The sequence below is a fragment of the Rhinoraja longicauda genome, chromosome 3 (assembly GCF_053455715.1).
Source record: "Rhinoraja longicauda isolate Sanriku21f chromosome 3, sRhiLon1.1, whole genome shotgun sequence".
Lineage (NCBI taxonomy): Eukaryota > Metazoa > Chordata > Chondrichthyes > Rajiformes > Arhynchobatidae > Rhinoraja > Rhinoraja longicauda.
In genome coordinates, this window is record NC_135955.1 from 51,018,504 (window position 1) to 51,043,871 (window position 25,368).

General features: G+C 40.8%; 1 protein-coding gene across 2 annotated transcripts in view; it reads left to right on the top strand.

Annotated features, from left to right (window-relative positions):
- Positions 1 to 25,368, top strand: part of ror2 (receptor tyrosine kinase-like orphan receptor 2) — a 209,792-nt gene that overhangs the window by 168,954 nt on the left and 15,470 nt on the right. For both annotated transcript variants that reach the window (XM_078396964.1, XM_078396963.1), the window contains exons 2-3: positions 19,702 to 19,989; positions 23,754 to 23,790. In XM_078396964.1, the coding sequence (XP_078253090.1) occupies positions 19,702 to 19,989; positions 23,754 to 23,790 (325 nt within the window). The remainder of the gene's footprint in view (positions 1 to 19,701; positions 19,990 to 23,753; positions 23,791 to 25,368) is intronic.

Below are 25,368 nucleotides of genomic sequence, written 5' to 3' on the forward strand. Positions count from 1 at the left end.
CTAACCAAAACATTATCCATTTTCAGTTTAGCTTCTCCGCCTTGTGTTAAATATCTCTAATTCTACAGCCTGTGATGCATCAAAGACAAGTGATTGGAAGTGGTCTTGATTTGCACTTTAATATTCCATTTATCAGCCCCTTCCTGAAAATTCTCTTGTTCTTGCTCCGTGGAATTGTGAAAGGAATTAAACATTGTGCTATTGTCAGCAAATTTATTCTGTAAAGATTTTATTTTCGGGATCTAGGGTTGCCAGCAAGGCTAACATTTATTGCATCTCACTAATTGCACTTGAAAAAATTACAGTGTGGGCTTTTTAGAACCGCTGCAGTCCTTTTGATCAAGGTACTCCCACACAGATTGGATGACTGTCCTTGAAATGAAGGATTTGAGGTAGATGTGCACGATTATTCCTTCATAATGAGAGGATTTCAGTTTAGGAGTAAAGAGGTTCTTCTGCAGTTGTATAGGGCCCTGGTAAGACCACATCTGGAGTATTGTGCACAGTTTTGGTCTCGTAATTCGAGGATGGACATCCTTGTAATTGAGGCAGTGCAGCGTAGGTTCACGAGATTGATCGGGACTGTCATATGAGGAAAGATTGAAAAGACTAGGCTTGTATTCACTGGAGTTTAGAAGGATGAGAGGGGATCTTATAGAAATATAAAATTATAAAAGGACTGGACAAGCTAGATGCAGGAAAAATGTTCCCAATGTTGGGGGACTCCAGAACCAGGGGCCACAGTCTTAGAATAAAGGGGAGGCCATTTTAAACTGAGGTGAGAAGGAACTTTTTCACCCCGAGAGTTGTGAATTTGTGGAATTCTCTGCCACAGAGGGCAGTGGATGCCAAATTACTGGATGAATTTAAGAGAGAGTTAGATAGAGCTCTGGGGGCTAGTGGAATCAAGAGATATGGGGAGAAGTTGGGCACAGGTTACTGATTGTGGATGATCAGCCATGATCACAATGAATGGCGGTGCTGACTCAAAGGGCTGAAAGGCCTCCTGCACCTATTTTCTATGTTTCTATTATGCCAGGTTTAGATAAAGGAATAAAAGGAAAGGTTGTTCCCTCCAGCTGATGTGCCATTTAGTCCTTGCACCAAGTTTAAGATTTTAGGCAAGAAATATGGAGGTCTAAGATAGTAAGAAGCGTAGCAATGGCCAGAAACCTATAATAATATCCTATCCTTAACTTCCTGTCCTTAATAGTTTTTAAATAAAATTGGATAGGCACTTGAGGGAATTAAACGTGGATGGTGATAGGGTTAGAACTGGTAAATGGTTCCCCAGTGGAGAATTGGATTGAGCTCAGCCAATCGAATGGCCTTCTTTACCCTAATGACTATGATACCCTTCCCTTTGCTCTCTCAGTGCATCCTTATGCCTGAAATCTGCCCATCCCCACACTGAACTGTATTCCCACAAACTATTGATCACCAAACCCCTTCCTGGCCCTTCTGTCGATTAATGGTTCTCATTAGTTCAGGCCCTCCTATCCATCGAATCTGCTGTTATTGATACAGACTTCAAAGCCACAATCCTTGCAAACTCCTACTAAATCTTCATTCCCCCTTCCCCTCTTCAAATTCTGTGTATGTTTATAGGCTTTCAAATTCCTACCCATTTTACCCAAAAACTATGAAATCTGCTTATTTGAATCGCAGATAGACGCAAAATGCTGGAGTAACACAGGGGGTCAGGCAACATCTCTGGAGAGAAGGAATGGGTGACGTTTCGGGTCGAGACTCTTCTTCAGACAGAATAGTCTGAAGAAGGGTCTCAACCCGAAACGTCACTCATTCCTTCTCTCCAGACATGCTGCCTGTCCTGCTGAGTTACTCCAGCATTTTGTGTCTATCTTCGATTTAAACCAACATCTGCAGTTCTTTCCTGTTTATTTGAATCTCTCCAAACAGATTTCTAACTCCTCCATCAGAGTAAACATCATTTGATCAATGACCCCAGTGATCCAATATAATTGTGGCAAAGACGATGTCTCTTTTCAACCTTTGAACCACTTCCGACCCATTGAAAGGAGTTCAGGAACAGATAGACCTGACCACTGAGGTCCAGAACATTTTCGAAGGTGCCAATTTGTTTTAAAATTTATACATGGTAGTTTAGGATGGTGGATTGGGAATAGATTAGGATTTTAATGGAGTGCGATTTTTGCCAACAAAGGTAGGAGTTGCTTTGCGAGTTAAAGATCGGATCAGTCTTGAAGAAGGATCTGGACCCAAAATATCATCTGTCCATTTCTCTCCACGGATGCTGCCTGACACGCTGATTTTCTCCAGCATTTAGATTCCAGCATCTGCAGTCTCTTGTGCCTGCATCGGAATTGTTGGCAGATTTAGAATTAGTAAGTACTTAGCCTTAATATTTTCGGAAATTATATTGGTAGTTGGTGGATGAGCTTAGATATGCGGCTAGGTAATCTAGTGGCTGGGAGTTAGGCAAGAATTGTGAATTTGGCTTGGGCAGTGATTGCCTGGGGATGGGGGTTTGCGGTGATGATGCCTTTTGGACTCAACTATAATTTCTACACCTTCAGCTAATTAATAATTTCCTGCACACATTGTTCATTTCTTGTTGAGTCTCCTGATATTATTTTGCTTCTCTTTTTCACTCCTTATCTTAATCTTGTGTTGTTCAATAACCATGCACAATTATTCCTTTCATGCCATGCTTTGGACCCTGCCATAAAGCCTCCCGAGACTGAATGTTAAAAGCTTATAAATCTCTTAACTTTTCACAGTTCTGATGGAGGGTCATTAATCTGAAACAGAACTCCACAGATGCTGCCTTATCTCGAGTATTTCCAACACTTTGAGTTATTCCAGATTTCTCTCTTCTACATTGAATATAATGATTTCAGTTACAGCAGTAGCAGTGCACAAAGTCATTGTCTCAATGGGCCAGCTGTGGTGGGGAAAACATGCCAATGTTTCCATTTCTACTTCCTATTCACTTACGACGATTGTGCTGCTAAAGGTCTATGTGGAATAGATCATGTTTATTTGTGGTACTCCACCCAGCCTAAGGACCTGACCTAAAATTCCCTCTACGTAGCAGGTCAGGCAGCATCTCTGAAGGAAAGGCATAGGTTTTGGGCCAAACCCCTTCCTCAGATTCAAGAAGAAGAACCCATCTGAAGAAGGGTTTCGACCCGAAACATCACCTATTCCTTTACTCCAGATATGCTGCCTGCCCCATTGAGTTACTCCAGCATTTATGTCGATCTTCGGTGCAAACCAGCATCTGCAGTTCCTTCCTACACAGGCACTGTTGATATTCATTTATCAAAAAATAAAATGCTGTTAAGGTATGGGCATCATTGAAAGATGTTAAAGAATGGGAAAATATATAGTAATGGAAAACGATGGCTTAATGAATGGAGACGAACAAAAAGTTCATGAAGACACAGATTATGTTATCTGGAATGATTAAGAGGAAATCATAAAGCCTCAGTTATCCAGTGTGGTGGAAAAAACTTTTTAGCCCACCGTGTCCATGCCAGTCATCAAGTACCAATTCATACTGACCTCATTTCCTAGCATTTCCTCCATGGCCTCCACCAGAGACATGAAGATTATCCTGGAAAGCAGAAAATAAAGAAGTGTGGGACATGCTCAAGAAACTGGAGCAATCCATTTTTAGGAAAAGCTGCAAATTTGGTCAATAAGAAGGTAGTGAAAAGGATAGATGCTGCTGAAACATTTAAAATGAGATGAGAAACATTTAAAATGAGAAGTGCAGGAAAATTTAAAATTAAAAACATTTAAAATGAGAAGATTGGTTCACCTAGTGGAGAGATATAGATATGAAAGCAAGAATTTAGTAAAGACGTATCAACTCATCTAAACTTTTGTCCTGAAGAAGATTGTTCAAAATCAGCAAGGAATTCCAACCATTCCTCCCTGAACCAAATAAAGCCTGTTTGTTCTCATGAGATTATGAAACTCAATCGATGCTGGCTTAAACATGATAGAATTGAGATGATCATCATTGCTGAGAAATTGGAAGGAAGCAGAAAACCCCCCAGCAAATAAACTGGATGGATGAGGTAAAGAAGTCTATCATATCAGCTTTACCATATCGCCTCTGCATCAGCTTTAGTATGTTTTTGTTGATGGGTCCATTGACTCAACAGAAATCAATACTCGTTTGATGGCATTTCACTGACTCTGTCATCAACTTGTACCCTGATTCCTTCATAACTCAAGATGGGGATAGAAATAATACTGAAATTTAAAGATTTAATTTTAGTTAATATATATATTTATAGAACGACAGAGTCTGCCTTCAATTTACATCAAAATTATGACTGTTTGTAGAGGAAAACCTTTTATGTGAAGGATTGAACACTACGAATAAATCATATGGTTTCTATAATAAATTTCATACATGAGAAACAGTGCAGTTGGTAGTTGTGTTTATAAAGTTTTCAGCGTTACTGATAAACTGCAGCTGTGGTTGAAAAGCGTAAAGGAGATGTAAAACATATTGAAAGGAAGGCATTTTGCACAACTAACCAACACAGCTTTGGCAGCTGAGAGGAAAGGCACTCTTTCATTCTCATTGATTTAGCCTCTCTTGTTCGTCGCCCTGCTTCTTCTAAACTAGTTTTGCAGATTGTTGCTCTGTAGGTAATCTAAATAGTTCTCAAAGCTAAAACTAATTTTGGATAAGTTTGGCTGTTGGCACCTTTTCCCACAGCGCAGAACTGCTGTAATTATTGCCATGTTTTTCAGATGAAGATAACTTGCATATTTCAATATTATTATAGCATAACAAATTTAAAAATCTGTTTCTCTGACTATAACATTTACCTTCTACATTTGGGTCATATTTGGAAGAAGGAGCTAGATTGGCCTTTGCTTTTGTACTTTTGTACTGAGTGATGAGTTTGTGTCGCTTCATTATGCTTATTTGTTGTGGTATCAACCAAATTAATGCAGGGGCATTATCCCCCTGCATAATCCTGTCTCAACCAGTGTGCATAATTAGACATGATGACTGAATCGTGTTCAGGGTTGGTTATGATGACCTCAACAAAACTCCATTATCAACATTTCTTGCTCGCTAGGCCACTGGGAGAACCACTGCACTTTGATCTTTATAGTGGAATAGTGGTAGATTCTTTTTATGACCAACAATTTTACTTCCAGATGAAGGTCACCAGTCTGATCCAAGTGGCTCCATTGAAACTGGAGGAGACCAGCACCATTCTTTGCCTACAGCTGAAGGTAAATCCTATTGATTTTCTCTTATTACAAAGTCAAAAATTAGTATTTAGCCAGTTCCCCTTGCAGATGATTTGTAGAAGTGTAGCTTTTCAACACAACATATTCCCAGATTGAAGGGATATTAATTGGAAATTGAGTGTGACTTTGGGAGGTTGCAAACAAATTGCTTGGTGATTGTACAACCATTTTTCCAGTGCATATGGGCAAGTTTCATTCATTGGTATCTGAAGTTTTATTCAGATGTTTAAGGAATGGAGTGCCTTGCAATCAGGGGAGCCAGTATGGTCATTTGTTTATGTCTTTGGAATCCAGTGAATGCAGCAGAGCAGTTACCTTTCAGTACTCTTGACGTGCAGGTCCTTTTTGGACCATTTCACTGCCACTTGTCGTGCATTGTTACTTTTCTTATATTGATTTCCAATGTATTTAATTATTGATTTTTTAAAAACATGTTATGCAACCATGAACAAGCACACAGTCGTATCAATTAAAATGTTTTGGTATTAATCCTTCCTGGAAGCTTTGATAGATTCATTGATATTTTTGAGTGATATTAAGACTCTAACTCTTTTACCCTTTTACCTCTCCCATAGATCAGTACTGTTGTTCTCTTATCCCTTGCACCCCAAACCCAATCAAAAGTGCATCCAGCATAAACCATGAACCAAAATGTTCAGTCGTGGGCAGAAGTATGGGAGAGGGGGAAGGGACCAGAGTCAGAGCCTTAATATCACTCAAAAATGTTAATGTTTTGTCTTTAAGCATTCCCACAATAGCCTCTTGTCTAACTATCTTTCACCTGTCATACCTTACTGGACCATTCAGGACTTCAATTGCAAACATCCTCCTTGCTATTCCATCGGGTCCTGCTGACTGTTATGTTTCTCCGCTTGCCTTTCTATTGAGCAGTAGAATTTCTCTTGTTAATCTGCATAAATTCTGAATTTTGCAGTAATGTTGAAGTCTGCAACCACAATTTTTTGTTGGGTTCTTACCTTTGCTTCTCAGTACTGATGGAGAGTGAAACATCAATATGGTAACAGCAGTTTCTGCTATAAGTGTGCAACCATTTAAATTGGAAATTTAAGAATGGCATTGTTAAAACTGGATGCATTCATGCATGCATTTTCCCCATAATTTCCCACCCTCCCTAAGATGGCTTTAGCGGTTGTGGAGGCATTAGTGGTGATCATTCAAGAATCACTAGTGTCAGGAGTGGTTCCAGAGGATTGGAAAATTGCAAATGTTACTCCACTGTTCAAGAAGGGAGCGAGCCAAAGGAAGGGAAACTCTAAGTTGGTTAGCCTGACCGCAGTGGTCGGTAAGATTTTAATAGTCCATTTTCAAGGATGAGGTTTCTGAGTGCTTAGAAGCACATGATAAAATAGGGCGATGTCAGCATGGTTTTGTGAATGGGTGGTCTTGCCTGACGAATCTGTTAGAATTCTCTGAGGAAGTAAATGGCTGGATAGACAAAGGAGAGTCCGTGAATGTTGTTTAGCTGGATTTTCAGAAGTCCTTTGATAAGATGCCACGTATGAGGCTGCTGAAGAAGATGAGAACACATGGTATTAGAGGGAAGATACTAGCATGGAAAGCAAGTAGAGGTTGGTTGAATGGCAGAAGGCAAAGAGTGGCAATAAAGGGGACTTTTTCTGGTTGGCTGCCAGTGACTAGCGGAGTTCCGCAGGGCTCGGTGTTGGGGCCGCTACTCTTCATGTTGTTTATAAATGATTTAGTTGAGGGAATTGAAGGCTTTGTGGCCAAGTTTGTGGATGATATGGAGGGGCAGGTAGTGTAGAGAAAGCAGGGACTCTGCAGAAGGGCTTGGACAGGTTGGGAGGGTGGGCAAAGAAGTGGCAGGTGGAATACAGTGTAGCAAAGTGTGGAGTCGTGCATTTTGGTAGTAGGAATAAAGACGTAGACTATTTTCCAAATGGGGAGAGGATTCGGAAGTCGAAGGTGCAAAGGGAGTTGGGGGTGCTGGTGTAGGATTCGCAAAAGGTTAATTTGCAAGTTGAATTGGTAGTAAGGAAGGCAAATGCAATATTACCATTTATTTGGAGAGGTCTAGAATATAAAAACAGGGATGTAATGCTGAGGCTTTATAAGGTGCTGGTCAGATTGCATTTGGAGTTTTGTGAGCAGTTTTGGTCCCATACCTGAAGAAGGATGTGCTAATATTAGAAAAGGTCCAGAGGAGGTTTATGAGAATGATCCCTGGACGACTGGGTTAACATATGATGAGTGTTTAACGGCATCAGCCCGTACTCGCTGGGTTTATAAGGATGAGAGGGGACCTCATTGAAACTTGCCAACTGGTGAAAGGCCTGGATAGAGTGGATGTGGAGAGAATGTTTCCACTAGTGGGAGAGTCCAAGACCAGAAGGCATTTCCTCAGAATAAAGGGATGTCCCTTTAGAAAGGAGGTGAAGAGGAATTTCTTCAACGAGACAACTGTTGAGGCCAAGTCATTGATTATTTTTAAGGAGGGGATTGACAGATTATTTGTAGTAAGGTATCAAGGGTTATGGGGAAAAGGCAGGAAAATGGGGTCGAGAGAGAAAGATCGATCGGCCCTGATTGAATGGCGGAGTAGGCTCGATGGGCTCCTATGATCTTATGAACCCAATAATGAAATGATTTTGAATTTGTGGATTTTCACACTTTACAATTCCAAATTAAAATCAACTCCAGAATATAAGGAGCTAAATTTTGTATGCTAATGCACATGAGTGCACTGCAACGATTCAAACATTGCTTTTGAAATTTAGAATAAGAATGAAAATTCATGTTTTATGACTTTTATTAAAAATATGTGTCAATGATTTAGGAAAGCATCCAAATTAATGGCTCCTGATTTTATCACCTCAGTCACCCCAAGCTTTCCTTTTGCTGTTTATCATCACCTCATGTCACTTTGTCACGCCACTTCTGTTATCTCTCTCATTTTGCTGTCTGTACTTTATTGATCTTCCAAGAATTTGTTTCCCCATTCACCATAACTTTTCCCATCCTCACCCTCATTGTTCTCCCCCTTCATTCTCACTCTCCATCTTCACATCTGTGCCATAACTCTAAACTGTGGCACAAGGTAAGAAATTAATCCCAAGGATAACAGTGCTTCTTTCGTGTCCATCATCTATGTTTCCAATGTTACATCACTGGCATCTCTCGTCCTGAAAAGGACGCAAGCTTCCGGCGACAATCAGTGGGAGCCATCACTTGTACAACAGATGATGGTGGTAGCAGAATTAGCTTCCAGTTTCCAGCCCCGCGACATGGACACTTCTGCTATGGGGTCATAACAGTGCTAGAACCACTGTTGTTTACAAGTTGTTTTCAATTGTGTTACTGCTTCTTCTCAAGCCTATCTACCAAAGCCATGGATCCTTCTACTGGCAGGCACTATGATATTGGTTTACACGTTGACAGTCAAAATACTCTCCAGACTCCGATGTCCTTACATTTGGCATAGGGCTATTTATGCCTGAAATAGTCAAAAGCTTTACAGGGGGTGGGGGAGATGTCACCATGCCAGCCAAACAGTAATGAGTTAAATCAATCGGTCATATAGTTTAGACACAAAATGCTGGAGTAACTCAGCGGGACATGCAGCATCTCTGGAGAGAAGGAATGGGTGGCGTTTCCAGTCAACATGCTTCAAAAGGGTCTTGACCCGAAATGTCACCCATTTCTTCTCTCCAGAGATGCTGCCTGTCCGGCTGACTTACTCTAGCATTTTGTGTCTACGTTCAATTTAAACCAGCATCTGCAGTTCTTTCCTAGTCATATAGTTTAGTGAAAAGCTTTTGTTTGCATGCTATCCAGTCAAAGGAAAGACTACACATGATTGTAACCAAGCCATCCATCGTGCACGGATGAAGGGTACAACATTTAGTGCAAGATAAAATATGACTAAAGATAGTTCAAAGGTCTCCAATGGGGTAGATGGGAGATCAGGACTGCACTCTAGTTGAGAGAGGACGTTCAGTTGCCTGATAACAGCTGGGAAGAAACTGTCCTTGAATCTGGAGGTATGCAAAGAGGTATTAATACTCTCCAGGTATATGATAATATAGAAACAAAAGTCTAACATTTTCAACGTGGTAACACAATTAAATTAAAATGTCATAACAACACTTGTAGTTTTTCTAAAGATTAGCATATTTTTCCTGCCTTTCTTGCCCTAAATTCATTCAAATCATCAGACAGTTTTTAGTGAATGCTGATGCTCAGCTTTAGGATAACTCTATTCTCTTTGTATCTGCTTCTTCTCATATCGTATTGAGTTTCTTGAAATGCTTCCATAAGGTAAATGGATCTAGTTTTGAAGATCAGATTTCTTTTGGACCACTTCAACGCTAAGGTTTGGAGGATTGATTTCAATTAATTACATGGCAATGTACGAACACAGCCTGCTGTTCAGTTGGGTCTTAACCCCTAACCATGTGGCAATAAAGATTTTCTTTTAAATCTTTACACTTCATCACCTGCCATTAAAAAGGTAATAAGTACCGTCTCCCTGCATTTGTTTGTGTAACATTTTATTTATACATCAGTATTATTACTTACTTTATATTGTATCGTAATCCCATGCATGGAAAATCTTTTAGCAATGATGCAGCACGTTTTCAAATGTCTTAGTATCACAAATGCGCAACTTAACATGGAAATTAAGACTTTATAATGTTCCCTTGTTTGATGGGAAGGTCTGAATGAGGAAGGTTTTTAAAGATCAAGGAGGGAATATTAATAATTTGTTGATCATATCATATCATATCATATACATACAGCCGGAAACAGGCCTTTTCGGCCCTCCAAGTCCGTGCCGCCCAGTGATCCCCGTACATTAACACTATCCTACACCCACTAGGGACAATTTTTACATTTACCCAGCCAATTAACCTACATACCTGTACGTCTTTGGAGTGTGGGAGGAAACCGAAGATCTCGGAGAAAACCCACGCAGGTCACGGGGAGAACGTACAAACTCCTTACAGTGCAGCACCCGTAGTCAGGATCGAACCTGAGTCTCCGGCGCTGCATTCGCTGTAAAGCAGCAACTCTACCGCTGCGCTACCGTGCCGTTGTAATATAATGTAAATCCTATTGCCTCGATGAAATGTCGACAAACACTCTGTTTCATATTACCTCCAAGATGTTTGAGGGCATTCTGTCTTTTAAAATGGAGTGTCATTCATTCATATGTCTAGTTAAGTCCAACATTATGGTAAATTTTTAAAATCACATAATTTTCAGTTTACGCCTGATTTCTTCCTCTCCTTTATTTGTTTCCCCTAAGGAAATTACTCTTTTTCTATGGGATCTAGTTCCACAAGTACCAGTCAAGTGGTTAAGCCCAAATGGAACATTTAACTGTTATCAAGTGACAATCCCAGTTCCAACCCAGGATGAATCTATTACCAGAGAGCTTTCAGCAAGGATTTAATGTGGAATGTTTCTTGTCGGTGTGGAATGTCCCCAGTTGCTGTGGTTTGGTACTTGAAGATGTTATGTGTTTACTCCATCATCAATTCAGTTTCCAGTTTTTAAATTCTATGTTTTCCTAAAGTCATTTTGTGTATAAACCACCGATCAGCCAAAACATTATGACCTGATGAGCCAAAACATTATGACCACCTGCTTATTATGCTGTTGGTCCTCTGTGTGCAGCCCCATATGCAGCAGGGTGCGATGTACTGTGTATTGTGACACATTCCTCCCGTGACCACCATTAAAATTTTCTGTGACTTGTGCCACAGTAGACCTTTTTTAATTTTTATTATTTTATTTTTTCATATTTCAGATACAGCGCGGAAACAGGCCTTTTCGGCCCACCAAGTCCGCGCCGCCCAGCGATCCCCGCACATTAACACTATCCTACACACACTAGGGACAATTTTTACATTTACCCAGTCAATTAACCTACATACCTGTACGTCTTTGGAGTGTGGGAGGAAACCGAAGATCTCGGAGAAAACCCACGCAGGTCACAGGGAGAACGTACAAACTCCTTACAGTACAGCACCCGTAGTCAGGATCGAACCTGAGTCTCCGGCGCTGCATTCGCTGTAAAGCAGCAACTCTACCGTTGCGCCACCGTGCCACCAGACCTTCTGTCAGTTCGGACCAGACGGGATAGCCTTCATTGCCCTCGCGCATCAATGAGCCTTGGGCGCCCAACACCCTGTCGGCGGTTTGTGGTTTGTCCCTCCTCGGACCACTGTCGGTAGGTACTCACCACTGCTGACCGGGAGCATCCCACAGGCCTTGCCTTTGCAGAGATGCTCTGACCCAGTCGTCTGGCCATAACAATTTGGCTCTTGTCAAAATCGCTCAAATTTACAATTTACACACTCTTATGGTATCTAACTTTTTTTTCATTTATTTATTGATATTATATCTCTTTATTTATATATATATATATAATATTTATTTGATTGTTATGGACAGGTGAGATTAGAAAACAGCTGAGTTTACATATTTTGGTTACATTTTATGTAGTTGGGAATTTAGCAATACACTAGGAGGCATTCCAGGAACATAGGCAATAACGTCCACTAGGCCAAACGAGATTATGCATTTCAGCATAAAAACAATTTGAAAGATTCCTGAAGGAGAGAGAATTATTTTAACAAATGATTTGGACGAATCTGAGACTCCAGTTTAAAGCTCTGTTCTCTCTGACACTGGTCAACTCAGTGGACCGGGTGACCTGCTACCATGGTATGAGGATCCAATCCTATCAAAACAATCTCATTTCCAATATTTGGGATGAACTGTAGGAGGTGAACGTGGTGGGAGGTTGCTCTGGCCTTCTGCGTGTTTGGAAGCATTGAGATTTGTACTGTTGCTTGTTCTGTGGTGGGGGAATTAAATACTTGCATCATACAAAATATTTAACACTTTCTTTCTCCCCTATTTGAAAAGCATTTATTTTTAACGTAAACCATGGTTGTTTGAATGATTGGTCACACTAAGCTTGGGCAGCACCCAAAGCTATGGGCTGTAGTAGTTCCCCTGTATGCCATTGCCCATTGCAACTGGGTTTGCACTCCTGTGAGTTCCAGGTACATGTGCATCAATGTTTGTGTAACCTTATGTCCTTTTTTGACTAAGAGCTGTTTCAAGAATAGTTTGTAATTACATTCCCTCTTTAAATAACGGGTAAGGTTGTAAAATTTTGTCTGCAGGCTTAACCACAAACCATTCATTGTTTGACCAGCACAGCACAAAGTAGTGTCAGCTTCATTAAAACAATGTGGGAAGCAGAGACAATGTAAAACTTTTTGCCACTTAGGAAACTTTTTTTTCAACTTTGTTTTACTTATTTGCAACAGTTGATTATGAAATAAACCAATAAATGTGCTAGATTTTTGTTTTTAAATGCTTATTTAATATGCTAAAGGGACAGACAAATTACATGGTAGGAGAATATTACTTTGAATTACAATATGAATCACTGTGCATTAAAGATTTGAGAAGAGGAAAAACCTGATTGCTGAAAATATTTTGCTGAACAATAGTCCTGCTGTGTGAGCAATTGGTTCCATATGTGACTTTTCTCCAACATACTTGCAAGGCTCTCCACCATCATTTGCATGAGTTTGTTTTACAGAAAAACTGATAGCACTAATGAATCAGTGAACAAATGCTACTGCAATAAATGCAAGAGGGGCAGTACTGATGATCCTTGTGAGTCTGTTTATAATGGTAATGTACAATGTCTTTACAAATGTTTCAGTGGTAACTGAAGTGCAAAGCCAGTGCTTTCTCTGCACAATGTCTGTTGAATTCAGAGACTGGACTCCTGTCCACATATCTAAGCAATTGTGCTTCTCTCGCATATCTGCAAGATCTCTTATAGAATCACTCTAAGCAGTATGACCGTGAGGAGTATTGAATATTCATATTTTGATGCGATTAATTCAGAAGGAGAACAATTTTAAAGCAGATCTGTTGTCTATGTACTTGGGCTTTTTGCATTACTTAACGACAAAAGTGGTGAAAATAAACAGAGGCCAATCTGGTAGCTTGTAGCATTCTAACTAAATATTTTGGAAAAATGTTTGAATTTTCCATCCACATGTTTTGAAATGGTTACGCTATTATTAAACTTGGGTTTGGACTCTGAATCGACGTTTTACTCATAAAAGAAAGTTGTCTCATCTCAAATCTCCTTACTTGATACTTTAGCATTTAAAAATCATAGTCTATCATTTTTGTCTGTGTTTTTCCAACTCTTATCCAACCACGCACTAACTAACTGCCAAGTAATTCAGCTCCATGACAAGGCCATAATCGGATTTTCCAGTGGGGATGTCACGCTCTGTAATCATTGGATGACAGACGGGATTATTCTTATAAGCATTAGCCTTGACATTTGTGTGGTCTATTGCTGTTTTAAGCTGCATAGCAGTAGTAAGAAAAAAAAGGAACGATATACTCGATCTGGAGGAATAGGGTGAGCTGGGATAATATGTCCAGCTGACACCTGGCTGAAGTGGAGATTCAAAGGGATACGTTCATAAGTGCTAGGAGCAGAATTAGGCCTTTCGGCCCATCGTCTACCCCATCATTCAATCATGGCTGATCTCTCCTCCTGACCCCATTCTCCTACCCTCTCATAATCCCTGACACCCGTACTAATCAAGATGCTGTTGGATTGATACTTTATTCTTTGTTTTTGGCTACATAGTACACAAGTGTCGCCACAAGGCGCAGACAAAGTTACAAAGTACCCTTAAATATTGTCGGTCCGTTCTTCAAAGTATTCCATTTCAATTTGAAACTGAAACATTGGATCAAATGATTGAATTTGTTTATTGAAGTGTTTCATTTAATGCAACTGGTTTTGTGTTTACTGAACTAAACTGCAGTCATTTTCAATGTAATCTAGCATGGCATGAGTTAATTTCTATGTACAAACAAAAATAATTTATCTGTTCAATTTCCCCTTTCTCGCTCAAACAAAAACCCAAAATGCATGAAACACTCAGTCAGGCAGCAAAATCAGTTGGAGATATATAGTTGAAATTTACGGTGATAGACCCTTCTGCAGAATTATGAAGAGAGCAAGGTGCAGGTAGGTCTGGTGAGGGTCAGGGGGTTGTGAATAGAACAAAGTGAATAACTCTAGTAGGTGAGGGCAGGTTATCTTGAGCGTAAATTATAGATGAAGTTACTTGGTTTATAGATTATTGATGTTAAAGAAAGCAGCTTCTGAGGAACATTAAACCTATGAAATGAGGGTGCCGAGAGCAAAAACAGGGCAAACAGTAGATCATAAAAACTGCATAATGCAGGGCTATAATCGATGCCTAGCAAGTCAGGCCGTGCTAGTGGATAGAGAAAACAACTAAGCCATTATTACTTCATTTTCCTTCCCACCCAAAACGTACGGATTTAGTTTTCATCAGTGCCCAGAGGTTCCCATCTGATCAAATGGGCTCCATGTTAGAAGGTTATGCTTCCCCCAATTTACACTTTTTCGCTAATTTTGTTAGAAAATTGGTTTGATTGTCCTGTGTTTAAAGGAGCAAGAATGGGTCCATGATCACCAGGACATGAATCAAATTTCAAGAAAATTTGTGGTAATGTCGATGTACTTAAAGCAAATAGAAATGGGATTATTTGAAGAAGAAACTCGAACAGACCATGTTTTCTCTATAAATGTGTAGGAAAGAACTGCAGATGTTGGTTTAAATCGAAAGTAGACACAAAATGCTGGAGTAACTCAGCGGGATAGGCAGCAACCTTGGAGAGAAGGAATGGATGACGTTTCAGATCGAGACCCTTCTTCAGACCTATGTAGACCTCTAGGCCATTCATAAAATAAGGCTGGATTCTTTTCTTGTAATAACTTCACAGTAAGGGCCATTTGTCATCAGTTCTCTCCTGCTCCTACTAGTAAATCAAAACGGCAATTGAAATTTTTTGAAGATTATCAGTCTTTCCCATGACCTACAGGTTAAACTTCCCTTGAGTGTACAGATGGCTGTTTAATGCTTTTGATTAAAGTTGTCAGGGTCTCTCTGGATTATATAAATTATAGGATTCCATTTCTAACTCGATACAGGTTACATCATGTTTGTTCTACCCATTTCACTAGGGATTTAATGATTGCTGGTTGTTGGGCTGTTAAAATGAATCCCGGAAACCACTAACAAAATCGGTACTCCATTGTGTTGCTTATATTTATGGTGTAGTGGTTGTGTTTATTTGCGGTGCCTCTCCCTTTATGCAAGACAGACCTCCATTCAAATTCAAGGTGTTTTGAAATTGCTCTGTCTATTGTATGTTTTTTCCGATATTACAGGGAAAAACTCCTTAAATTATGTAATCTATTTACTTTTGAGTCTTATGCAATAGCAGAATGCTATACCTTTTAAGGTCCTTCTGCATAGTCCAAACACTCTCCCCTCTCCCACCAAAAAGGATAATGCTTCCCATGCTAACTGCCATGCTGAGTTAAATGTGGCACATTTGTGGTGCTTTATAGTAGCAGGTTTTATGTCTTTGGGTAATATAAATCAAGAGAAAATGTAAACAATACAGTTTTCATGCTTCTAGTGAATGAGAAGGAATATCAGTAAACATGGCCTTGGGCACTTTCATGATGCTATGCATTCTGGTCACAGAATATGCCTGAACATTCTCATTATAATCTTCTGCTAAGAATCTCTTTAAATAATCCCCTGTAGAGGCAATGGAGTAGTTAAGCCCTGAGGAATGATGATTCAGTAGCTTGGATCCTGATTTTGTTTAAAAACGAGAATTATTAAGTCTGGGGTAGTGATATAAACATTGACAGACCGAGGATTTATCATTAAAACTTTATAGAGATGTTGCCTTACATTAATTGTAAGACACATCTTGATTTTATTCTCAAGAGAGGGGGAATCAAACAACGGATAATTATAAAGGGGGAATAGAACACAAAGTTGTATTTTGCTCCAACTGTGCAAGACTTTGGCAAGACCATGACAGGATACGCTCTTGGGCTATAATCAGTATATTTCATCTATTAACACGGCATAGAAGACCTCTCGGCCCATTGCGTCTGTGCTGACACATCTCCCCACCCCGGCCTCTACTCATGGCACCCCAAGATGAGGGATGTCATGTAGGGTAAAGAATTACCAGAACAGACGTGCTTTCCACAGTTTTCACAATATGAGAGAATCTAATTGAAATCCATAAGAATCCAAGAGTACTTGGCAAGGTAGTGCTCTGAGAATATTTTCCTGGAAAACATTATAGTTTGTAATTAAGATGGTGCCTTGAAATATTTTAGTTGGTCAGAAATTGAGAGCATAGTTTTGTAAAGGATAAATCATTTGTAATCAACCTGACAGAATTATTTTTTTTAAAGAGATGACTCAAATATCTATGGATATTAACTTTTTTGGACTTCCAAAGGAATTTTATGAAATAATTCACAAGATAATTAACTAAGGATGAAGCTCACTGAGCTGCTGGCAAATGATTGTTGTAATTAGTAAGTTGACTTACTGATAGGCAAAAAATCAGGGTTAATGGGCAAGTACTCACTCCGACACAATCTCCAAGATTGTTCACAACTTTTGTATTATACGTTAATGGATATTAAGACATAGATCCAATTTGCTCATAATTAGAGAAGTGTGTAATCGAGCAATCCATTTCTGTGGTCAAGATTTTATTTTTGGGGTTGTCATGCTGAAGGCTAGGATGTTAGTAGGTGATGATAAAGGAGGTGGAAATGGCTTTTATAAGTGAACATTCTGTTGGCTGCTTCTCAGAGCATTGAGAAACCTGCCTGCCGGTTATTGCTAGATCTTTAACTGCTTTATGCATGGGCGGCACGGTAGCGCAGCGGTAGAGTTGCTGCTTTACAGCGAATGCAGCGCCGGAGACTCAGGTTCGATCCTGACTACGGGTGCTGCACTGTAAGGAGTTTGTATGTTCTCCCCGTGACCTGCGTGGGTTTTCTCCGAGATCTTTGGTTTCCTCCCACACTCCAAAGACGTACAGGTATGTAGGTTAATTGGCTGGGTAAATGTAAAAATTGTCCCTAGTGGGTGTAGGATAGTGTTAATGTACGGGGATCGCTGGGCGGCACGGACTTGGTGGGCCGAAAAGGCCTGTTTCCGGCTGTATGTGTATGGTATGGTATGATAGTCAATTTCTGATAAAGGTTTTGAATGCATCCAAAACAACCAACAAGCCCACGTTCTTATCCAAATAATTTTTTAACGGTTAGGAATTTGTCGAAAAATTAAAAAATCATATGTGCAATATGCCATGATTAAATTCTGATGAAATATGGGGAATACATTGCAAATACTGGACACCCCCCTCATTGGATGAAACAACTGCCCTCCAGGGCAAGTCTGGATGACAGATGAGGGCAAGGAAGTGGAGAGTGCAAGAGCAGCCCATACAAAAACGCTTTCCCACACCACCGAAGCCAGGATACATTCTGTTGGGATCTCCTCGCACATCTTTGCTTATTGTGGCTTTTCAACAATAGTTCGTACCGCAGCGAGTTGTGTATTTTTATTTAAACTTGGTTTTAATAACAAGCATTAACTAGCAGTGAGACTAGCAGTGACTATATTTTATATTTTATATTTTATATTTTATGTTGATTGTTGTTTGCTGTGCCTTTTGTTTTATGCACTTTGTTCCTCGGGATTGTGGGAAACGGTATTTCGATTTTCTGTCTGTGTAAACTGGCTGAGGATTGACAATAAAATTGACTTTGACTTGACTTTGACTAATAAAAAAGAAAATGTCTGCTCATTTATTTCTTGTGCATATTTTGTAGAAACAAACAGATGGCATTTCCAGTTGGGACCCTTCTTCAGACTGGTAGAAAGAGGTCAGAGGAAGGAGTGTGGCAAGAGTTGGCAAGTGATGAGTGGATTGAGGTGAAGATACATAGGTTGACAGATAAGTCAGGTGGGGGGGGGGGGGGGGGAGAAGGGTGGAGGTAGTAACCAAGGCTAGAGGTAGAGGAGAGAAAATGGTGGAAATAGTAGAATCTTATAAGAAAGTTAGGTGGGGGCTATGATGTAGAAACAGAAGGTGGTGGGTGGAAGGGAACAGGGTAGGTCAGATTAAAAGGGGACCCAGTCTGGGGAGGGGTGGAGTTGAGCAGTTGGAGGAGGGAAAGGAACTGGATGATGGGGCAGAGGGAGCTGTGGAAAGCAATGTGCGGGTGGGATTAGGCAGGGATGGGGTGGATAACTGGGTAAATGAGAAGGAGAAGGGATTACCTGAAATTCAACATTCATTCTGTCTTGTCGGCTCAACAAGCAGGATATGTGCTGTCAGTCTGCTTTTTGCTCAAGACTCCTGCATCTGAGGCCTCTTATGTCTCTAACTTGAAAACATGGCAGATATCAGCAAACTCAGAACTGTTTGAACTCAGTGTCTGATAATGGAAAGTCCACACCACTGTGATTGCCAGATCTTTGTGGGCATCTTTCTGTAAAGTCAGCATGGTTGATGCGGTCATTTCACTGTAAAATTACAAAAATCCATGCTGGTGTGTTAACAAAACAGCAGACCAGGTAGCGTAAGAGACCAGGCCATCAAATGTATTGATAAAGATTCGCCATTTCGCTTACAAAACTGATTAGGCCACATGTGTATTTCCAGAATTTATTGTTTGAGTCCATCCTGTCTTTCATTCAGCATTCCTCTGGTGATGCTCCTTCTCTCTCCATCCACCACACATTATAATCACTGCCTCCCCGTCTTTCCCTCCCTGTGGGCTGAAACCTCTAGTTTCAATTGCATTAAAACACCAATTAAACAATTATCTGCCTCTTTGGAAATTCCCATAATTGCCGGGATCTTGTATTCCACTCTCCTTTAAAACTCAGAGTTCACTGGAAAATATATTGTAATATCATGTAACATCCTTTATTTAAAAAGTAAATCCGAAGTGTATTGAAGTATTGTAGGGGTAACCTGCAACAATCCAGAAAATTGGCCTGATGGGCACCACCATCTAGCGTGCCGGATTATTCGACTCACTTTATCAAAGTAGTGAGAGTTCTATAACTAGTTATAATGATCCCTGACCTCTGGGGTCATGAACTGTCCTTACTGTACAATCTTCCAGAGTGGGATCATCAGTTTCATTGTGATATGCCACTTTAGGCTTTGCCTTCCGTTTCCCAACATGATATGGTTAAAACTCCCTCCCAATTTAATTCATTTTGAGCACTGAGATTACTGTGACGGGTTTGTCCAGCTTTTTCCCTTGTGACTTCATGCGCATTTTTGATCTAATGTTTAAAGCCAATTAGCTGTGTATTCTAGTGCATCTGCGGCCTTTACAAAATTAAATTAAAATTGATTAGATACAGTGAAATGTGAAACAATGCATACTGTTTGTGCAGCTTGTGCTTGAAAGTTTTGAACTGATTGTTTCTGATTTTCAATTTCCAGGCTATTTTCTGACCTTTCTGGCTCCTGTGAACAATATCACGATAGTACAAGGCCAGACGGCGACCTTGCACTGCAAAGTTGCAGGGAAACCACCTCCAAACATAAGATGGCTGAAAAACGATGCACCGGTGTTTCAAGAAGCAAGACGGATTACAATAAGGAAAACCGAATATGGTTCCCGACTGCGAATTCAAGACCTGGACACAACCGATACAGGCTACTACCAGTGTGTCGCATCTAATGGGAATAAAACCATCACAGCTACCGGGGTACTATATGTGAAACTTGGTATGTTTTTTTTTTTGGACGCATCTGTGAACACTAGACCTTGAGTTTGGTTATTTTGTGTTCCCTCTCTACTGTTCTCACACTTGTTGAAATACTTCACAAATGAAGCTGCTAATTACGATTCTCACAAAAGCAGAAAATGCAGGAAGTGCTCAGCAGGTCAGGCAGCAGAAGTGGAAAGAGAAACTGAGGCAACGTTTCCGGTCGGACCACACGTCAGAAGGAAGGTTCTGCAACCTGAAACGTGAATGTTTGTCTTTCCACAGGTCCTGGCATCCTAAGTGTTTCCAGCATCTTATGTTTTTGTTTCGTATCTGCAGCACGGCGGATATTTAGATTTTCATTTAATTGCGATTGTCGCTTGTTTTTGTTCTGCACATCTTGTTCCTTCCTAGCAGGATACATGCTGCTGCTGCGGAGCATTTTTCCCATCCAGTTGCTGACTCAAAGCTGCTCAATTTACTTGTTTGTGATTCCACCTACTGGGCTAGTACCAGACCCAATACCTAGACCTGATCCCCAAAACCACACTGGGCCAGTGACGCAGAGTGAGATAAACCACACATAAAAAAACAAAATCACTGGGCAGAAGAGAAGGAGCACTTGATGTAGAAACAAGGAACTGCAGGTGCTGGAATCTTGCATAAAACATAAAATGCTGGAGTAACTCAGTAGATCAAGCAGCATCCTTGGAGGACATGGATAGGCGGCATTTTGGCTCAGAAACATTCTCCAGACTAATTGTGGTGGCGAAGAGAAGGTAGGTACAGATACAGATGTATGAGCAGGTGTTACATCTCCTGCAGTTGCTAGGAAAAAGTAACTGGGCAGGGGATGGTTTGGGTGGGAAGTGAGGGGGGAGTGGTGGGAGCCACTTTTACTGAAGAAAGAGGACCTGAGATTATGATCTTTAGTTGGAATTACCAAAGTTAGCACCAACTGAGCATCTCGTCTCATTCTGGGCTGGACCATTCTGTGTCCTGCCACAATTGGTGACCCCGACGCTCCAAACTAGGCATTTTAGAGTACGACATGCACGCCGCCAGCGCTCAACCCGCCGTTCCGGCCAACCAGGCCCAACTGAACGCGGTCGCCCTGAAGCTACCAACCTTCTGGACCTCTCAGCCGCAGGTATGGTTTCAGCAGGCCGAAGCACAATTTCATATCCGCGGGATCATGGTCGACGAGACCCGTTTTTACGACGTCGTCGGCGCGCTCGACTAGGAGATGGCCGGCCGTGTGGCGCCTTGCCTGCACGATCCACCGGCGGCCGGTAAATATCAAGGCCTCAAGGCGCTGCTTCTCCGCACCTTTGGGCTCAGCTGCATGGAGCGAGCAGCGTGGATCCTCAACATGGGCGGGCTCAGCGACCGGAAGCCATCGGCCCTCAAGAGCGAAATGCTCACGCTCATGGATGGCCACCAGCCCTGCTTGCTCTTTGAATACGCGTTCCTGCAGCAATAGGCAGACGACATCCTCCTGCTCCTCCCTGGGGTAAAGTTTGATGACGCCCTGGAGCTAGCGGAGCGCACCGACGAGCTGTGGCTGGTCAGTCGGCAGGTGATGGGCATGCTGGATCGGGGGTCCACAGAGCCCTGGAAGGCGCAGCCTCGATCGTTTGGTTGTCGGCAACGCCCTGAAGGTCCCAGCGACCGCGCCCTGTATCCACCGGGAGTCCGGCTGGGCAGCCGGTCCCGGGCGATTCCGGTAGAGGGGGGTGGTGTTATTATCGTCGGTGCTGGGGTTCCATAGCCCTGCTCGTACCCGGGAAACGTCGGGGCCGGCCGCCAGTAGTCGCTGCGGCGGCTGGCTTCTACTGGGCACTTGGCAACATCCACAATTGCAGCCCATTGCTGATCCAGCATCTCGACACCCATCTCCACACAATCCTGTCAACCACCTCGTCAAATACCTGCCAACTGAGGCAGATTTTGGAGATTCTACGTTAGCTTCATCAGCCACCTCTATGTCTATAGAATGGATTGGAAGCAAGTTATCGTTGACCCCAAGCAACTGCCTTAGAAGCAGATTTCTATGCTGACTATATTTGAGAGGATTTTAGCAGATACTCAGTAAGGCTGTGGTTTCATCGTTTCAGGACTCTGCAGCTCCAATGGATGTAATTTTGCGCTGTGTAATAGTATCACATCATATGACAAACTTACATTTCAATCATATTTGAAGCCTCTGAATCAAGGTTTGTGGAGGGAAGTGCAAAAGTTACAGTCCCATCCCTTGTCTAAACATTTTATTTTTCAAAATAAATTTTATGCACCAGACTTAATGTCAGTGACGCCCAAACTTTCTGATTTGGAAGGCCAGTTTGAGGTTTTCGCAGAAGACCGTGGGTTGAAATCATTTCCAGCTGTTCCACACACACAGGCTACTGGGCATGTCTTGTGCACAATGCTCATTTGCCATGTTGCACAAATTTCATTATGAACAGTGTGTGCCTGAAACTTCAGCTGGTCTTAAGCATTGTATTGAGGCCTGCTTCAGCCTTGGAATATTCAAGTCTGGGAGTTATTCAAACTACCAATTCAAAGGTTCGAGCATCCAGATTTGATTTTGTGTCTGAGTTTGGGCATCTGGTTTAGACAATTAATATATTCAACAGCCATAAAGAACTGGCAATGGATTTAGCAACATTTGCAGTAATCTGTAGATCATCATTTTTCATCATCTTTCGGGGTAATGGTTGAAATGACTTGTACCAAGGTTGGAATTAGTAATCAGATTTTTTCATTGTATGATACAAAGTTGGCTATTAAATTGAACTAAAGGAGAGTAACCGTGATATCACACATCAAGATTGCATCGTTTACCCAGAAGGATGTTGGAATGACTGCTGGAGACATGAGAAGTAATGTTATTCTGAGTTCGCTTTTGAGATTGATAAATATCCTGTCTAATATCCTACCTTTATGAAATATTCTGTGGAATACAAGAATTAGCATCACAATGATTAAGCCATAATTCAATCAGCAATTTTCATATAACACTGAAGTTCGGATAAAGGATGAAATCTGGAAGCTATTGTTCTAGTAACCCTCCATAAACTCTGCTAAATACCTCATTGAGATCCTAGATATTTATAACACAAAGAATGAATTATCAGTGTATACCCTTTCAATACCCAATAATGCTGCCAAAGAGAATTACCATGTGTCAGTTAAAGTTTAAATTAATTTCAAAAATTGTGATGAGTTTTAATTACTGTCAAATAACGAATACAGAACTAAAAAAATATTTCTAAAATTGGTCTTGATCCTTCAGATTTTGATTGGAATTGGAGATCTAAACCTTTGTCAAATTATTTAAAAAAATCCTAATTCTCTTTCATCTTTCAATAGCACCTTCCTTCCGTTGTGCCTTCCATATGTTATTTGGCATTTAATTAAATATTCAAACTAATATTACCAGTTCTTGACTGTGCATGTTTCAGTGAGTATTTTTCAGTTTGATTGGAGAGGAGATATATTATTGCTTTCTACCTGCACAAAGAATCCCACAGAGGACAATGTGCTATTTCAACTCTAATTCCTTTAAGACTCGAAGCAAACACCCACAAAATGTTTACTGATAAGTGTAAGTCAGTTGCCTCCGATTGACAGCAAATTCCTGTGCCAGGAGGAGAAGTCTTCAGACAATGGCTCTTTAACTGTTCATAAGACAAAAAAGGACTGGCAGGATTATTAATTGTTTAAGAATTAATTCAACATTTTGTGAGGTATTCATTTTAATTTTATATTCTTTTCTTATAGGTCAGTCTCCTACTCACAATCCACATCACAGTTCACAGTAAGTATTGTTAGTTAGTGAATCAACAATTTCTATCATTTTCTTAAAATTGAGAGCATCTTTTATAAAGGCTATATTTACTCTTTTCCTTTAGAGTTTTTATTTGAATATTTTCAATGTGAGCTAAGGGGAAACATCTTCCTGTGCATCCTTCCACAACAATATATTCGAGGGGGTGAATTCAACATAGGAAAAGACGAAGGCAATAAACTACGTTCATAAATGTTTGGACACAAAAGCAAATGCAGTTGCTGGAAACTGGAGCAACAAGCAAACTGAGGAGGAACTCAACGAGTCGATCAGCATCTCTGGAAGCAAATGGATAATCGATGTTTTGGGTTGAGACCTTGCATCAGTCCTGAAGCATAACTATCCCTACAGATGCTACTTGACCCATTCAGTTCTTCCAGCAGTTTGATTATTACTTCCTTAAGTGCCTGTCCCACTTAGGCGATTTTAAGGAGACTGCCGGCGACTAGGCTGTCGCCGACAGTTCGCCGGCGTGTCGCGGGCATGATAGTGAGGAGCCTTCCAAAGATCGCAGTGGATCTCAGCGCGTTGCTGAGAAATCAAACGGTTTGAAATTTCTCAGCGACAGCTGGCTTGTCGCCAGGTATCGTAGCTTATTGCGGTCGCTGTCGCATGCTGTCCCCAGGTTTGATAGGTTCTCTTAAGATGCATTTAGAAGCACATAATATTAAAATAAGTAAAGTCATTTCAAAATACCATAAAATGTTTGTGTTTAACCAATTTATTTACCGTCAAGACATTTAACAGGTAGATTGGAGGCGACAGTTTGACGGTCAGATAAGCGTGGGAATTTTCGCGATGTTTTTGGCCTCAGCCATTACATTTAAAGTAGGCTCCCAACCCAGATATTCAAGCCAGAAACCAGATATGCATCTCCCGTACATTTTCAAAGAATGCCCACACACTTTTCACAAAACTCCACTGAACCACTTTAAAAATTATTTTTTTAAATACAGCTATTAGTAAACTGGAGGTAAATCCAGTTTATTCCTTGTTACAGTGAAGCTTGGTTTTTAAGTAACCCATACAAGGTGTTATAGTTCAAAACTCTCAAGTACTTACCGACTTGTCAATGATTTCAGCGAAAATTAGGACGCCAGAGAAGCATTGACAGCGTGGGAATTTTCACAATGTTTTTGGCCTCAGCCATTACATTTAAAGTGAGCTCCAAACCCAGATATGCAACCCAGAAACCAGATATACATCTCCCTTACATTTTCAAAGAATGCCCACACACTTTTCACAAAAATCCACTGAACCACTTAAAAATTTTTTTTTAATACAGCTATTAGTAAACTGGAAGTAAATCCAGTTTATGCCTTGTTACAGTGAAGCTTGGTTTTTAAGTAACCCACACAAGATGTTATAGTTCAAAACTCTCAAGTACTTATCGACTTGTCAGTGATTTCAGCGATAACCAGGACGCCGGAGAAGCATTGACAGCGTGGGAATTTTCGTGATGTTTCAGAAGACGCTGTAATCTCGACCTGACTCGGCATTGTCGTGGTCATTGTCGTTGGGTAAAAGAAAAGTTTGGCGATCTGCTAC